The 16,843-nt window shown below is 38.5% G+C and overlaps 1 protein-coding gene across 4 annotated transcripts in view; it reads left to right on the top strand.

The window, feature by feature from the left end:
* The window catches only part of CUL1 (cullin 1), a 307,965-nt gene that overhangs the window by 12,939 nt on the left and 278,183 nt on the right, over positions 1–16,843 (top strand). For all 4 annotated transcript variants that reach the window (XM_061464599.1, XM_061464596.1, XM_061464598.1 and 1 more), the window contains exons 2-5: positions 2,623–2,911; positions 13,407–13,581; positions 14,771–14,938; positions 15,984–16,034. In XM_061464599.1, the coding sequence (XP_061320583.1) occupies positions 2,772–2,911; positions 13,407–13,581; positions 14,771–14,938; positions 15,984–16,034 (534 nt within the window). In that variant the 5' untranslated portion in view covers positions 2,623–2,771. The remainder of the gene's footprint in view (positions 1–2,622; positions 2,912–13,406; positions 13,582–14,770; positions 14,939–15,983; positions 16,035–16,843) is intronic.

Here is a 16,843-nt window from a genome sequence, read left to right as displayed (position 1 = left end):
ATTTTTACTAAAATTTATTCTGGCTCTAGGCTGCTTGATGTTTGGAGATTAATAGGAGAGTAATGGGCAGGAACACCTTCTGCTAGATCAGGTTGCTCAAAAGCCCTGTTTAACTAGCCTTGAACTAGCCAGGAATGGGGCATCCATAACTGCTTTGATTTGTAACTGTGTTTTCTCTTGCTGCTGTGGAGAATTCAAATAGTACCTGATTTGAGCAACCAAAAAGTTTCTTCTCGTGGACTGTAGACATTGAATTAATTTTCTTGCTGTGTATTGCAGTGCTGACTTAGAATCATAGTCTGAGATCATGGGTGTAATGTGCACAGAGTATTTCCTATAGTAAGAGGTGAATGTCTGCTTGTGGACCTTTGTTCTTTCTGCCTTTCATTGCTCAGTCGTGAAAGTCCATCTTTATTAGTCCTGTAGCAGGTTTGATGTCCAGAAACTAAGGAAACAAGGTCTGATCTGTATTACAGTGCAGCATGATGATGCATTATTCCCATGTACCTTAAATAACCAATTTGCTGTAAGTACTGAAACAGAATGGCAAGATTGAATTTTAAGTGTATGTTTTGTGAGGAATATATTGAATTCTGGTATGTATTAATAAGATATATGACTGAATTTGTGGTTTTTCCACCTAGTCTTATAAATAATTGTTGGTTATGTAAAAATGAAAAATAGCTACAGAAGCAGTTTATGCCTGATTGAATTGAAATGGTAGTTGTTGCTCAGCTCGGCATAAAAAGACCTCAGTGTTTTTGTTCTTAGAGCCTTAGATTTAAATGCTTATGAGTGATGGATAGTAAAGGGCTATCAGAAATTGTAACTTCTGTGTTACTGCAATAAGACAGTCATTGACTAAAAAACCTGAAGAAATGTCTTGATCTGATCTTAGCAGGTCTTTTTAGGGTCAAGGAGAAAAAGCTGAAGGAAGTCTTATAATAAATTGGATAGGGGCCAGAGAGGGTATAACAGAATACTTGATCTTTAAAACAGTGAGAAACCTGGAATGGAACATGCAGTAGCTTTAAAGTGGCTGTGACAAGCCACCTATGACATGCTGTAGATCCTGAAGGAATATCTTTATTTTCCACTGCTCAAAGGTCAACAACAAATAATGGGATTTGTCAGGTCTTGGCCTATACTGTCCTTGAAATAAAGGAAGGGTTTATATGGGCCTTTGCCAGCAGCTGTATTCTTGTGTATACAAGCACAGCAAAAAGTCATGCTTCACTGTATTTGGAGTATTTCAGTGAAAGGGCTCTAGGTTACAGAATGTTTTGTCTAGAAAGGACCTGTAAATATAGTCTGGTCCAACCTCTCTGCTTCAGACAGGGACATCTTCTACTAGACCAGGTTGCTCAAAGCCCCATCCATCCTGATCTTGAACACTTCCAGAGATAGGGCAGCCACAACTTCTGTAGGTAACCTGGTACAGTGTCTCACCACCCTTATTGTAAAATAGGTCGTCTTATATCCAGTCCAAATCTACCCTCTTTCAATTTAAAACCATTGCTCCTTGTCCTGTAACTGCAGTCCCTGATAAAAAGTCCTTCTTCATCTTTTTCGTAAGCTCCCTTTCGTGAAAGGCTGCAGTAAGACTAAGTTGGTCCTGACTTACTACAACTCTCTTATTTGTGGGTTAATTTCTTAAATCATGTTACATCCTTTGTCATTTTTGGGTACCTTCTTTATTTTGTTGCTATGGTGGATGAGACGTTAAAATTGTGAAGTATTTTTAAGGACTGGTGTAAAAATGAATCTTCTCTGCTTTATGTTCTCAGTTGACCTTGCCAGGTGACTGTTTTCCTATGCTGTCATTTCACAAGGCTGATGAACTGATAACCATCTTTTCACTACCTCCCAAACTGTGTCCTTAAGCACTTACGGGAGCAGTGCATTTTCTTAATTTCTTACTCTTTCATTCACCATTCACTCACTCTTAATTTTGTGCACTCCATTAGTTGTTCCTTCTTCCCACCAGGAGTGGCTGCATATTTTCTTGGTGGTAAAATGACATTGAAGGAACTGGTGTTTATTTACTTAGAAAAGAAATCGATACAATCAGATAGGAAAAATTCCTGCTCCCAAAATACCTTGGAGTTTCAGGTTGTCTGTAGTAGCATCTCAAGTCTGGGAGAGTTATTGACGACTCAAGAAAAATAGTTATTTTAGTGTCGTCATCTTAATCTTGGATATCCAGCAGGATGCTTGTTAAATGGTGAGTTACCGCGGAACTCGGAGCTGTTTGGAAATACTGGAGTTTCCCTGCTGTATAGGGAGGAAATGTTTCTTAGTAGAATAGAGTCTGCTGCTTGGGAAAATGTTTACTGTTCTATTTTCTTTCTAGCCTTAGGATTTTGTTTTCAGCAACACTGACCTAAGTACCTCCAGGCTTTGGACTGATCTTTGCACTAACAGTCACATTTTGTAGTGCATTGCCGAATTGCAAAATCAGGTTGCCTGGTTCTGGTATTTCAGATCTCATCATGTTTTTTTCTCATCTGTATAAATGAAAATGTTTAAATGAAACAATTATTTTTGTAACCTTTTTCTCTAGTGTGACTGAGTTTGGTCTGTCATTTGGTATAATGTGTATATTTTCTTTTCCTTTTGCAGGTTATCGTCCTGGAAAACATCACTCTTTGTATGTAAAGAATATCTGAGTTACTGCAACTCAGTTTAGAATGTTACTTGACTTGTGATTCTGATGGAGGAATAACCAGATCTCAGGCAGCTGCACTGGAAGACTTTACAGGAAATACAAAATGTCATCGAATAGGAGTCAGAACCCGCATGGACTTAAACAGATTGGTCTTGACCAGATATGGGATGACCTAAGAGCTGGAATTCAACAGGTTTACACCAGACAAAGTATGGCAAAATCCAGATACATGGAACTCTACACGTATCCTAATGCCTAAGCCAATTAGTACTTTCACTCTTAGTAGATTAGAGATAGCTTTTTACTTTTCTAAACTCAGAATTGCTTCATAAGTATTTGACTTAATGGCTTAGAAGAATATGTTTTTATTTTTAAGATTAGACTTTTCTATTTAATCTTACTGGCAAATAAGCTGGAACATTCTGTTGTCTGGAAAACTCTCTTTGTAATTATGGCTACCTCTGAATTTCAGGTTTGATTACTATTATCTTTAACAGAGCTGATGTTTGAAGTGATTTTATTATTAGGTCTAATTTTGAGTCCACAAAACACCAAAATAAACCAGAAATTATTTTCCTTATTATGTTAGTCCCTGGCATTATGCTACAGGTCTTACTGATAATAACCTAGAAATTTTTTCTCTTGCCATCCTTAAGGTAGGATTTTACTCTTGAGTTGGTTTTATAATTTTCCAGCTGGAGTGAAAATGCACTTGGTGGATTCTCTTGAATTTCTAGCTTGCATCAGGAAGATGCTGAACTTTTCCAGCATCTCCCCATTCTAGGAGTTGTTATAATATGCTAAAAAGGGGTTCTCTTCATCCTTTTATGTGCGTGCTGAAGTACTGTTTGTAAGATTGTAGGAACTTGTTTCTGTCAGTTAGTGCATAAGTATCTTTTATACTGATTTGGTGGGCTGTGCCTCTTGCTATGTTATAGCTTCAGTGTTTGATTCCAGGACTTTGGAAAGTGAGAAATCCTTCTTTTATGTTCCACCTGTAAAGTGGCATACTCCCTTGTGTTCCTTCTATTGCTTAGTACGGTGAACAGTGTGTACAGACATAGGATAGAAGAAATGCTGACTGAATACCTTTCCTATCTTACTTCAGTTCTGTTGTTTTTTCTTTATCGATTTTTAGATTTTTTTAATAAAGGTTACTGTTCTGATACATAATGTCTAATGCTTTGTTGGCACTGATTTGGAATTACATATCAAATTTTAGTCTGAATTTTTTTGAAAGAACAAAGAGGAGCTTTAAGGCTATAGAACAATTAATTCCATAGTTCTCTGGACTTACTAAGGAGATAGCAAAGTTTGTAATCTCATCTGTGCCTGCAGAATCCATGCTCTTTGGGGTGGGAAAACCCCTAAGCAGTGTGCTGAGTGTTCCTGGGATGCTTAGTGATGGGAAGATGAAATAGTTTGCTTTCTTAAGACTTAACATGACTGATGTCTTGCAGTGCTAGGTTCAGCATTGTTCTTGACTGAATTAAACAAGTCTGCAAAAGTTCAGAGTCTAATAGAAATCTGACATGAAGTAGAAACTCTGAGAGGTTTTATTTTCCTTCTGAGTGCCTTTAATATATTCTTGTTTGAGGCCTGTCAAGCAGGGCAACTGAAGACTTAAGTACTTATTATAATGCTAATGTTAAAACACTTGGGTATGGTGTTTTTCCTCCTTCTGATGTTGTCAAATATTCTTGGAATGAAGCTGTAAAAGAGATATGTTTTCTATTCATTACTCATTTCCTTTGTGTTGCTCCCTCAAGGAGTTGTTTGGTCCAAAACCAAGGATGTTTTTTCTTGCTTTCGTAAGTGAATTAATTAGTAGATAAATTTGGTGGTTGAGTTTCATTTGTAGATTAATAGTCTGATAACTCAGAATATTTGACACTGGTTAGGCTAAATGTTTAAATGTTTTTAGTCCACTATGAAGATAACGATGCACTTTGCATCCTATACCAACTGTACATGTTCAGAAATAGTGCTTAAAAGATTGCTCCCCTTTCAGATGCAGTGTCTGTAACATGTTTGCTCAGTCTGTGTGTGCATCAAGTCTAGTAGATTGACAGACTTTTATTTTGTGAAGCTCTGCCTGTCAAACAGCTAGGTTTGCAAAGCAGAGCAGCTGCAGATGGATTTCAGCTACAGATGTAAGTGGTGTGAAGATCAGTCCTGCTTACAAGGATGCTGGATATGACAAAGAGTTTGGAAATCTTGAGCAGTGGACAGTGTTGCTTCTGAAGTGGGTTCCATTTCATCCCTCTATAACAGGAGGAAAACCATGCATACTAGCAAACCTGCCCTTAGTCCTTTATGTAGTAAAGAATTTTCAGTCAAAATTAATGGGAGATGGAGAAGTTTTTGTTGTGGTTCTTTCAAGTGAATCTGAGAAAGAGCTAGAAGAGCTGTGCAATGCAAATGGTTTGAAACCTCCATCCTGTCTTCGCTCATTTTCTTTGTTCAGAGAGTCTCTTTTTGTGAGACAATAGATTCAGTCTCTGAGTACAGGCCAGAACTTGCACTTAAGGTGTTGTTTTTTCCCTTCCGTCCAGTGGGAGAAGAAAGAGGTTGATTATTCCAGGGGTTTTCTAGATCTGAAAATACTGAAAAGATGACTCCAGAAATCTTGTTTCTTAATGCCGGTTGTCAAGATCCTCATCCCTGCTTTTTCTAGTTCAGATTCATTTGTGCTTCTGATTACAGGGTGAGTTTTTTGGTCAGATCATATGATCACCAAATATTTTTCAGTACCGCATATACTTTCGTGATTCATTTTGCCCTGCCACCTATGCCACAGCACCTCACTGGAAGACCTGTCTTTTATGGAAGTTGTGATTTTTTTTTTTATTTACCACTCCTTGCATGATTATGAAGATCAACGTGCTAATGTACTTTAATTACTTTTGGAGGCACGTTCTTTGTGTTTTCCATATAGAAACAGAATTCCTTTAGAATGGTGCCTGCATGATGTGGAAGATGAGACGGGGGGGGGGTGTTGTGTGGTTTGTTGTTCTGGGGGGTTTCTCCTCATGTGTGAGATTCTTGAAAATGAAATCTGCATGCTTTTCTGTCACTTACCTAGATATTAAGTAATTTTTTTAGTGCTGAAGAGCCTAGTAGCTAAAGAGTTATAGTAACTGAAATAGTATTGAAGAGTTAGTTGTAGCTACCACTTTGTAACTGGCTGTATTGCAGACTATCATAGAATTACATGAAAACATTGACTTCATGCAGAAAAGAGAAATAATCGGTAAGATTAACTAGATTTCCAGGAATGGTAGACATAAAACCATTACTAATGTGAGGGGATGGCTTTTTAACCCAGTTTTTGGTTTAGTGGCATTTAGTTTGGAGGTTGTTGGTCACAGGACTAGGTTATAAGTCAGTGTTAGAGCAGTGATGAAGTTGCTCATGAATCACTCCTGAAACTCAGGAGGACAGCAGCAAGTTCTGGTACACTGCACCTGAGATGGTGGTTCACACAGAAATAAATCCCTCTGCTTTATGCAAGGGGGGAAAAAGTTCAATCCACAGTTCTGCAGCAACACAAAAGGATCCCCATTTGTTGCAGTTAGTCAAGGAGTAATGAAACTGTAGTATCACTGCATACAGAATCTCTGTGGCATTTAGTGTATTTGGAAGAAACTGCAAGTTAGTCTGTCCACGAGAGATCTGTGCTTGAGTGCAGTAAGTGGTGATCTTCTGGTTTTGGTGTTGGTTGGAGAATTCTCACTTCGTTACTAGAATTATTCTTCCTCATCTTCCTCATCTTCCTCATATTGCTATTATTCTTTAGTCTTTATGGCTCTTTAGTCTTTCTATAGTCTTTATGGCTCTTTCTTCTTAAAGTCCACTTGGCAATGATAAAATACTTGCACATCTTGTGCTAGTTTTCTGGGTTTCTTTGGCACAGCATCATGCCCTTTTTTCAAGCTAATCATATGGTGAGTCTGCAGTTTCTTTTCCTCAGGCCTCATGGTGTGAGAGGCTGAACTGGAACTTACATACATTTGGATTTAAACACTGCAGTGGAGAGAATGAAACGATTGTGTTACTCCTCTTGTTTTAAGTATCTTAAGCAGATTCTCAGACCAGGTACTAGACTATCAGAAAGCTTTCTTGCACTATATTAAACTAGCAAAGATTTTCATACTGGCTTACACAAAAAGCTGAATAACTTTTCTGACATTCTTATTTTCTTCCTTCTTGCACAAGTCAACTTACCGATTTCCAGGGAAGCTTAGTGGTGGGTTTGCATTTCGTATGTGTACTTTTTATTTGAAATATCAAAATGACTTTTTTTGGCATAACCTCATGCTTTCACTGTCTTGATTTACATAACATACTCTGAGAAGCACTTCTAAGGATTTTCTTTGACACTGTAGTTAATTTATGCTCATATGCAACAGAACCTTTTTGTTCAGTTTTAATATTTAAAGAAAATTTAATGGGAAAAAGTAGAACTGTTTAAAGATTCCAAGTTCCATTAATTTATAACAAATAAGGTTTTCACCTACATCAGGGTACCTTAAAATCTTTTCATTGAATGAAAGAGTATACAGAACTATAGAAGATGCAGATGCTTTACTAAAAGCATATATGCAATGTCGAGATTGGCTTTTGAAGTCTTTCTGAAGTTGTGTACATAAAATTCATACTGTTGAAATCAGCAGTTCACATAACACATTAGAGTAGTTGTGTTTGGCATAATTGTGATATAGCTCTTTGTAGTTAAAATGCCTGAATTTACTATGACTTAATCTGGTCAAGTCTTACAGCTGTAAATTGGATTTTACAAATACATTTCTTATTACTGTTTCATTATTAGCTGCAGTCGTTATTTTCAAGTGTTACTGCTCTCTTAAGTATTTTCAGGTAAGGTTAGGCACATGCTGGGTTGTTCTGTCGCATCTCATTAGTTTACAGAAAATCTTTTTCCTTGTTTCTGAATTTGCTTGCTGTGATTCAGTTTTGTTAACTTACTTTAACAAAGTGGTAGTTACCAATTATGCATCAGACCAAATGTAGGTGATTGTACATCACAAAAGGTTACTGTAATCTGTTTTATAAGCTGGGATTTTTTTTTTCCTGAGATATTAGCAAGTGCTAAAGGAAAAGATTGTGTTAAACATTAGAGTAGTATGCTTACATGTTAAATATACCAGATGGGATAATCTGTTCATTAAATAGAATGTATAAACACATTGAATGTTTTTTGTACTTGTGAAAAGATTCAGCACCAGTAGCGCATGTTGCCCAAGCGAAACCATGAAGCCCTTCTCTTTGCAGCCATTTGCCAAGGTCTTTTGTGGTTGCTTCTATTGCAATCCTCGTCCTAGTGGCTTTCACTGGAATTCCTTTAATTTAGTAGGATTTTAGATCAGCAGATATATATTAAAACTGTGGAGATCTTTTTTCTGATCACATGAATCTGTTGTTACCAGGCAGGATAGGATCTTGTTTGGTTTTTTTTGCTGCTGAACAGATTATTATGCTTTTTTCTGCACACAAAAAGATACTGGAGTCTTAGGGCATTTACTTTTAAAGCCTCAAACTCTTCCACTTTCTCTTGAGATTCCTAAGCTAGCCTTTCACTTTAATGTCAGATTGTTTAAGGTCACTCTGGATACATCAAGGCAACCTCTGCTGTCTGCTAATATTGATCCTACTTACATTCAAGATGATATGTCATAGTGTTTCTCTATGTGGCAGTTAGTGCTTACATAGAACGTGAAGGTAGAAGTAAATGTATTTGTCTACATGATCAAAGGGTACATAAGATACTTTACCTTGTGTGGAAAGGTAGGTATAATTGTATGCTTTAGTGTATATTTATAAAAACTGCTAGGTTTGTGTGAGCTAAGTGCAAAATATGTTTATATTAGTGTGATTGATTCCATTCTTAGTGTTCTTTTCTACAATGATCACTTGCTGTTCTACTCGATTTTTATAGTAACCAAGAATATTCAGTACAAAACCAACCTCTTGTCAATGCAAAGAAATTTAAACTTAAAAGCAACCTCAGGTATCATGGTTCTTACACTTCCTGACATAAAGACTGTACACTTTGTATATGTATTTGGCTTTGGCAGTTTGTATTTTCCTTGTAACTGGGGGATTCTCTGTGATTCTGTTGAGTTTATGGCATGAAGAGGGAAGCAGAAGTTATCTGTTAGTCTTCTGGTGGCTTTTTGCTGGTAGTTTCTCTGATCCCAGACTTGTAGAGGCATGTCTGAGCTCAGTTATGTATGAATTTTCATAGCATCTCTGTGGCTTATTCAGTAATAGCTCCTTCAGTCTCTGCTTCAGTGACTAAAATGGGGATGGTTTAACAGTGCAGCTGCACTTAATCGAAAGACATAGGTGTGTAATTGACCTTGGGATAAAGTGTATTGAAATGCAAAAGGAGAATGTGTGGGGTTGGGGACAGAGTCTTAATTTCTTTGTTTTCTTGGTACTGCTTTGTGTGAGTAAGCCCTTCCTTACTGGATGTGGGACCAAACAGACTTAAATAGGCTCTGGCTTATACCTCCCTGAAAAGAATGAAGGTTTCTGCAGTGTTTGTCTTACTGCTGTTCCTCACCAAGCTGAAGTAAGGGTTTGAAGCACTTGTTCTGAAAGTGATTGCTTTTGAGCAACCTTATAATATCAAAAGCTTGCACAGAATGTCTTCGTCTGTTTGGCCTATGTCACATAGGCATGTCTGTTTCTCTTAGCTGCTTTATTGTAAGTTGTATCGTCTGTAGTGGTTTACAAGAATATGAAACTTCCATGATATTTCCTAGCAATTTCCCTATCAGTATTTCAGTAACTGTGGTGTTCTTGCATGCCTTTGGGGTAATCTAGGAAAATACAATTTTGTGACAAAAGTGGAACTAACTTCAGCTTGTTGCTATAGGCCAGCTCTTGAGGCGACAGAGCACTCAGCATAGAGTTAATTACTGCTTGTGACCTGGGAAACAGCAAATCTGGGCCCCAGAATGATCTTTAATAAGAGACTAGAAGTAATGAGAGTAACTGCCCTATAGTTTTGTGGTACAATGTATTAAATCTGCTTTCCTTTCTGTTCCTTTTAATTTTACGTATCTGTTCTTCAGGCAGACTTACTCCAGTTATGTTAATTTTCCATGGCAGAATGGAAGAACTGTAAGGACTTTGTGCTGCCAAAAGGAGAATCAGTTATTACCTCTGCAGAACTGTTTTCTTTATTAAAAAGGTCAAGATTAGGGACTTGGAATCATAGAATAGTTAGGGTTGGAAAGGACCTTAAGATCATCCAGTTCCAACCCCCCTGCCATGGGCAGGGACACCTCAAACTAAACCATCTCACCCAAGGCTCTGTCCAACCTGGCCTTGAACACTGCCAGGGATGGAGCATTCACAGCCTCCCTGAGCAACCCATTCCAGTGCCTCACCACCCTAACAGGAAAGAATTTCCTCCTTATATCCAATCTAAACTTCCCCTGTTTAAGTTTTAACCCGTTACCCCTTGTCCTGTCACTACAGTCCCTAATGAAGAGTCCCTCCCCAGCATCCCTATAGGCCTCCTTCAGATACTGGAAGGCTATGAGGTCTCCACACAGCCTTCTCTTCTCCAGGCTGAACAGCCCCAACTTCCTCAGCCAGTCTTCATACAGGAGGGGCTCCAGTCCCCTGATCTTCCTCGTGGCCTCCTCTAGACTTGTTCCAACAGTTCCATGTCCTTTTTATGTTGAGGACACCAGAACTGCACATAATACTCCAGGGGAGGTCTCACACGAGCAGAGTAGAGGGGCAGGATCACCTCCTTTGACCAACTTATATGGAACTGAGTCATCTGCCCCTATTGGTGTAAAACCTGCTAGTTTTCCCATAGTATGTTGAATTAAACTGGTGCATGTCTCACAGAATTTCTATTTGTAGTTGCTTCTGCAGGTATTTTGGTACTCTGCTGGGACAGAGGGTAGATTACAGGTGACTCTGGTGTGCTTAACATTGTGTTTTGATGGCATCCTTGCTCAGCAAGTATATGCACTACTACTGAAAGAGCCTGTTTCTCTTCCCATGTGTGGACATAGAAGTTCAGATCTGATCAGCACAGGAACAACAGTTGTAGCAGCAGTCACTCCCCCAATCCAGATCACTGTTACCTGCATGACTTCCTATGCCACTGTGGCAAATAAACCCTCCAGGTGGGTTGTGCGTCAGGAGCATTTCCTTCAGTGGAGACTGTCTCCTGCAAGGCTGTAAGGATATGTATATGGCTTCCAGCATATGAAGCAGTTGACTGGATTATTTTGCCTTCTGCAGCCAAGAATTCTTTTCACAGCATTCCTCTTGTGATTCTCGGGTGGACTGACATGCACTGTCATAAGCAGCGCAAGTTTGATTTTGCTTTGAGTATGTCACTCTTTCTGTCAGTGCTTGGCTTTAGCAGATGGGGACACAGATTGTAAACAAAGTGTGAGGGAGCATTCTTTTATGTATAATATGTCAGTTATATACACTTGCAAACTGCCTTCTGCACAGGCACACTTCAGTTTGACTTGCCTAGAATGACTAAACTGGAGCATTTCAGATGCACTGTCTTACAGGCTTTTTGGCTAGCAAGACTCAAGCCAGAATAACAGGTAAAGATGGGCATTACTGGCATATTTTTACTCCAGCTCTGTGTTGATTACTGTCAGGCATGGACAGAAGGTCTCAGTCTTTTTCAGGTGTTTAGTTCACAAGAAATACTGTTTTTCATAGTAACATATATGGGGTTAGAAAAAGGCTTATGTCTTCTAACCTTGATCTTTTATTTTTCTGAAGGCTGTTGTGATTATTCATGGGGAAGAACAGGAAGAATATTTTCATCAGGGAGTAATCACAAAACCAGCATGAATTACCCATCATCTGGACAGTCCTTCTGTTTTTAGGCTTGGCCAAAGACACTTGGGATGGGAGAATATCGGGGAAGAGGGAGGCAAGACACCAACAGGGTATTTATGAATCAGCCCTAATTTCCTTGCATCGCGAAGGTGAGACTTTTCATACACAAGTTGGAGGACCTTATATTAACTGTTACTATATTAACATGTTATATTAAACTGTTAGGTAAGCCTTGCTTTTCTTGTTTGTGAAAAACAAGTAAGTTGTATATCTAGAGAAAAATTGTTATCCTATGTGAGGTTCCTCGCTTGAACAGGGAATTCTGAAACCAAAGTGAAGATGGTAAAATTAGGAACAGTGCTAGGAAAGCTGAGCAAACAAATGACTGGGAACTGGAAGAAATCATTAATGTCCAGGGAATAAGTGACTGAGAGAGATAAGAGGGGCTGATAAAGGTTCAGTTGCTAAGCACAAATGAAAGTTTCTTGTTATTGGTTGATATCATGGTGTCCTGGGTTCAGCAGTAGCAGTCATGTTTCTCCTCCTTGGTAGCTGGTGCAGTGCAGTGTTTTGACTTTCGGCTCAGCAACTGGATGGGGTAACAAGTAAGAAATGTATGCTTTCAAAAAGGGTTAATGTTGGGCAAAGTTTGTTCATAATGATTGTAATGCATCGTATATTTGGGAGTTGGAAATCCCTTGGTATTTAATTGTGCTGATGCCTTCCATTATATTGTGCTGGTCTTTCTGAAGGGAACGATAAAAAGCAAATCTCAGCAATGTATTAATTACCTAATACATGACACAGCATGGAGGAAACCTGTCTAGTGGTTAAAGCTTGGCACATAATTTAAAACACAAGTTAAAACCCAGTTAGATCTTCTGGATTGCTTAATATGCAACATTCTCTAACAAGGGATGTGACTCAAAAGCCTGTCCTCAGACTGTCAGTAGAGGGGTGAGTGCTCAGTAGCTTTGTTCCTGTTGTCCATTTGCCAGGTGAGTCATGAGGGTGACTTTTCAGATCTGAGTCCTCAGCAAGTGGAATTTGAGTGCTACCAAGCTAGTTTATATTCCTTGTTTGTGGATTGCCGTTTCTTTTAGGATGCTTTCTTATTTGAAGTGTTTCAAGCAGTGTGACTTCCGCTTTGGAAGAACTCTGAATATTTTGGATCAGAAAACAATGTTTTCTTCAACTGTTACATTAGCAGATACAGCAAGTCTTGTAGGCTGTGTTAGTATGAGGGCAAAAGTTATTACTGCCTCCTCATATGTAAATGTTGGGTTTATAGTTGTAGCCAAAGACTGGATTTCAGTGAATCTCATCTTGCTGTTTGTGTTTATTTGAGCGTGTGTCTCACCATTACTGCTTTCTAGGTTTGTCCCCTGTCTGCTGGTGTTAACTGGCCAAATATTTTGTCAAGGATTGTGTTTGAAAGAACACAAAAGTACTATCCTGTGTTTTCAGCTACTGAATGTTGCTTGAGGCTAGTGTTGAAATGTCTTCCTGTTCAAATGAAAGCATATGTATATGTAGAAGGCCAATATAATAAATCAAAGAAATTCCCTTTAAACCTTGAAAATAGTCTTACCAGGAAATTCCACTGGTTTGTTTTGGTCTTGTTAAGCAAGTGTCAGGTAAATTTAATGTTGGTGTCAGTATTTACAGGGCACTCAGTCTGACACATACCTGCTGCAGATAATTCTGCTGAAAATGACTTCATTTTCTTAGCTTTGGTTTGATTTTACGTGGACTGCTGAATCTTGTATTGTGTTTGTCATTTACAGTCATATAAAAATACCTTATTGAAATTAACACTGGCTTTATTTGTACTTCTAAAGTCCCTTGCTGGCACATACCTATTCCTTGACTTTCCTGTCAGTCATGTTTATAACTACTGTACTAGCGTACACCAGTCTAATCAAGCACGGGGAGCTGGAGTACCTCCTTCTAAATCGAAAAAGGGCCAGACACCTGGAGGTGCCCAGTTTGTTGGCTTGGAATTGTACAAACGGCTAAAAGAATTTCTGAAGAACTACTTGACAAATCTCCTTAAGGTAAGATGGAGCCAATGTGCGTTTGTAGTAGTCATCTGGGTTTACTGAACAAAGCTTGCGCGAACAAAACTAGAGGTGTATGCAGCCGCTGGAAGTAAATGGAATGACTTTAAAATCTGCCTTTGTCTCCATTAGCTATTGGAATGTTTTGTAGGCTTTACTTTGGGCATAGATCGGTTGCTATCTGTCTAGTACCTGTGAGCTGCTTTTCCTCTTCAAGCCAGAACAGTGTTTCTGTCTTTTATAGAAGTAATGTTATATGCCATCTTTAGCTGTCCTGTATCTTGAACAAGAATGGCTGGACTTGTAACCGATTAACCAGCATGTTAGTAATGCTGAACAAATGGTTGCCTGTAATGTTGAAAATGCCTGATGGTAGCCAGTAATTTGATTTAATAAATAGACTACTAATAGAGCTGAATGCTAGGCTGCTGTGTAAGAGAACGGTTTCTAGTTATTTTTGGAAAGGAACCATGCTTTAAACTTTTGGGGTTTTAGTTTTGAGCAATAATAAAAGAATTCTTGGCGTCCTGTCAAGTCTGCTGTGTAATTAACTTATGAAGCTGCCTAAAGGTATTAACAGTCTTATCCAGAATGCACTGTGGTTTCATACCCTTGTCCATTCAGGCTGTAGTGCTCCAGTTTGGAAATGGGCTTGAACTTCATGTGTTACAACCTTCTCTTCTTTTTCTGTAACAAGAGCAAACGTGATGCCATATCCATTTCCATGAGTATGGGGTACTGTTTTCTACCTGACAGGATCACAGAGAAGACCCCGTCCAGACTTGCTTCTTTCAGCTCCCCAAGTAGCAGCAGCGGGAGCAGGCAATGGATTTTAGGGAGATTGTCATGTTGAACACATTGCCATTGCACTGGCATGTTCTGCCGAGCTCACTTACCCATGTGGCTGGCTGTTTCTCATGTGGTGCCCTCTTACTACCCTACAGGAGGGATGGGACTGCTTCTGGAGCTTTTTCTATGCCATGTAGTGGTTCTTTTATCAGTATTTTAATTTCTAAATCTCATACTGGCCTTGTCTTATTAATGTGGAAGTGAATGTATTAGCAGTATGTTTCCTATAAATGTATTGCATGGTGTAGATTTATTACACAGTTAGGCTGTACACTCTTAGATTACCTTGGTTGTACCTTAAAATCACCCCAGAGTACTGGCAAACTTGTTATTTCAGGATGGTGAGGATTTGATGGATGAGAGTGTGCTGAAATTCTACACCCAACAGTGGGAAGATTACAGGTTTTCAAGCAAAGTCTTGAATGGGATATGTGCCTACCTCAATCGACATTGGGTTCGTCGTGAGTGCGATGAAGGTCGTAAAGGAATATATGAAATTTATTCAGTAAGTAGCTTTTTGAAGTAAGTGATTTATCCATTCCATCTGTCATGTTTGCATTATTGGCCTTCAGATTGCTTCTTGAAACTTGTAGGAAGTTCACAGAAGTTTTGAAGAAGTGGGAAAAGTAGAAGACTCCCCCCTTCCCCTACTCCCACCCCACTATATCTGTAAAAATTCCACAGGTCTAAAGCTGTGAGGTGTTCAATCTGCTTTGTACATATTGGGGCTACCAGTATTAGACTGTCAAGGGATGTCTGGTTCTGTGTATTTGCTGCTTATACTGTTGTCTGTGTGCATCAGAGTGGCCTTGTCATTCCATTTAGAACTCAGTCAAGTGGTTCAAATATAGAATGGAGAAGTAAATTGCAATTTTTTTTCCCCTGTTGACTTCAATACATCCCTACTAATTTTATAGCATCCAAGCTGCTAAGATTCAGTCAACATTTGGTTTGTAATGCAAGTTATTTTGGTACAGTTCTGAAAGATTGATATGTGATCTTGATATTTTTTTTGTTATGTAAAGTAATATAAATGGGAAGAACACAACAGAAGTTCTGTATCTTAGATCACTGGAAGTACTTGGGGTTTTTTTTTTAAATGAAGGATCATTACTGTCCTTGCTGGTGGAGCATTAAGGAAGTGATGTGTTATTTTACTGTTTCACTAAAATAACTTTGCATATGGTAGAAAACCAGTTGGTATTCTTGCTTCTCTCCCTTTTAACTTCACTAGCCTGATTCTAAGGGACTTTGTTAGCCTGAAAATCACCAGCAAAAAAGGCTGTATGTTGTCAGGGTTTGTTAGTTTTCAGAGTTGGCGGTGGATCGCTGTCAGAAAAGGGGATATCTTAGGTAGAGTTAGAAATAAAGCAAATGGTAATTTTATTGTCTTGATGCATAAGAAATGTGTGTGCCAAAATATAATAATAATTAAAAGCAGTTCTAATTATTTAGCGTACTGTATCAGCTTTCCTTAAGGAGTTATCCTGCATTGTATATGTACAAATACTTTCTTACTTCATCTTTCATCTCCCTTCCTTTGCTTCTAGCTTGCCTTGGTGACCTGGAGGGACAGCTTATTCAGGCCATTAAATAAGCAGGTATATATGTGTGATATCTATGGTGTTATTTTATAGGGTTGTTTTTATATATTGTTAGTAGCTGTTCCAACGAGAATTTGAAGGGAAGGTGGGGGAGAAGGGGTGGACTCAGAAAATAGAAGGGAGCCTTATGCTCTTCTCCTTTGATGTTAAAAACATGAATATTTGAGGCCTTTCTTTGCGTGTGTGATTGAACCTTGATACCAAGACTGTTCTGTTACCTCTTTGCTGAGAGGACTCTTGGGGCTCATGTTAAATAACATAACTTCAGCTGTTTCCAAGCCAGGCAGGCTGATGGTCATGTCTAATGGTTTGAGAGTCAAGATTGTGTGAGAACAGTGACAGGCCTGGGATTTCGATCTTTTTAATGTTACTCTGAATCTTCACATTTACATTGATACCTGGACCATTCAGTTCACATATTTTTACTTAGTGAATCAGCACAATATAAAACAAGACAGTCCATCACAACAGAATGTTATATTCATGTATGTTGATTTTTGCTCTTACTGACCAGTACTTTGTGATGGCAAGACTGTATTATATTATGAAAATATTAGCTAGGTTTCACTTTAGAAGAACAGTAGTTGCAGCACATTATTTACCAGCAGATAGCTTGCTTTATGGTGGTTAGTTCAGTTCTTCCTGCAAAGTTTTCCTGTTATTTCAGGTATAAAACAAAGGGGAGGTTGGTTTAGAAGGTGCTTTTTGAAATTGAAACAAAAACCCCAAGCATTTTCGTACCCTTTTACAGCTCACCACTAATTAGACTGTAATTATGTTGTAGAACTTAAAAGTGTAGCATACTC

Source organism: Pezoporus flaviventris, unplaced genomic scaffold, assembly GCF_033815535.1.
Source record: "Pezoporus flaviventris isolate CSIRO_AGI_PZ_B2104156 unplaced genomic scaffold, CSIRO_AGI_Pfla_v1 ptg000037l, whole genome shotgun sequence".
NCBI classification, from domain to species: domain Eukaryota; kingdom Metazoa; phylum Chordata; class Aves; order Psittaciformes; family Psittacidae; genus Pezoporus; species Pezoporus flaviventris.
The sequence above is the reverse complement of the archived record's forward strand: the minus strand, read 5'-3'. Positions and strand labels throughout refer to the sequence as shown.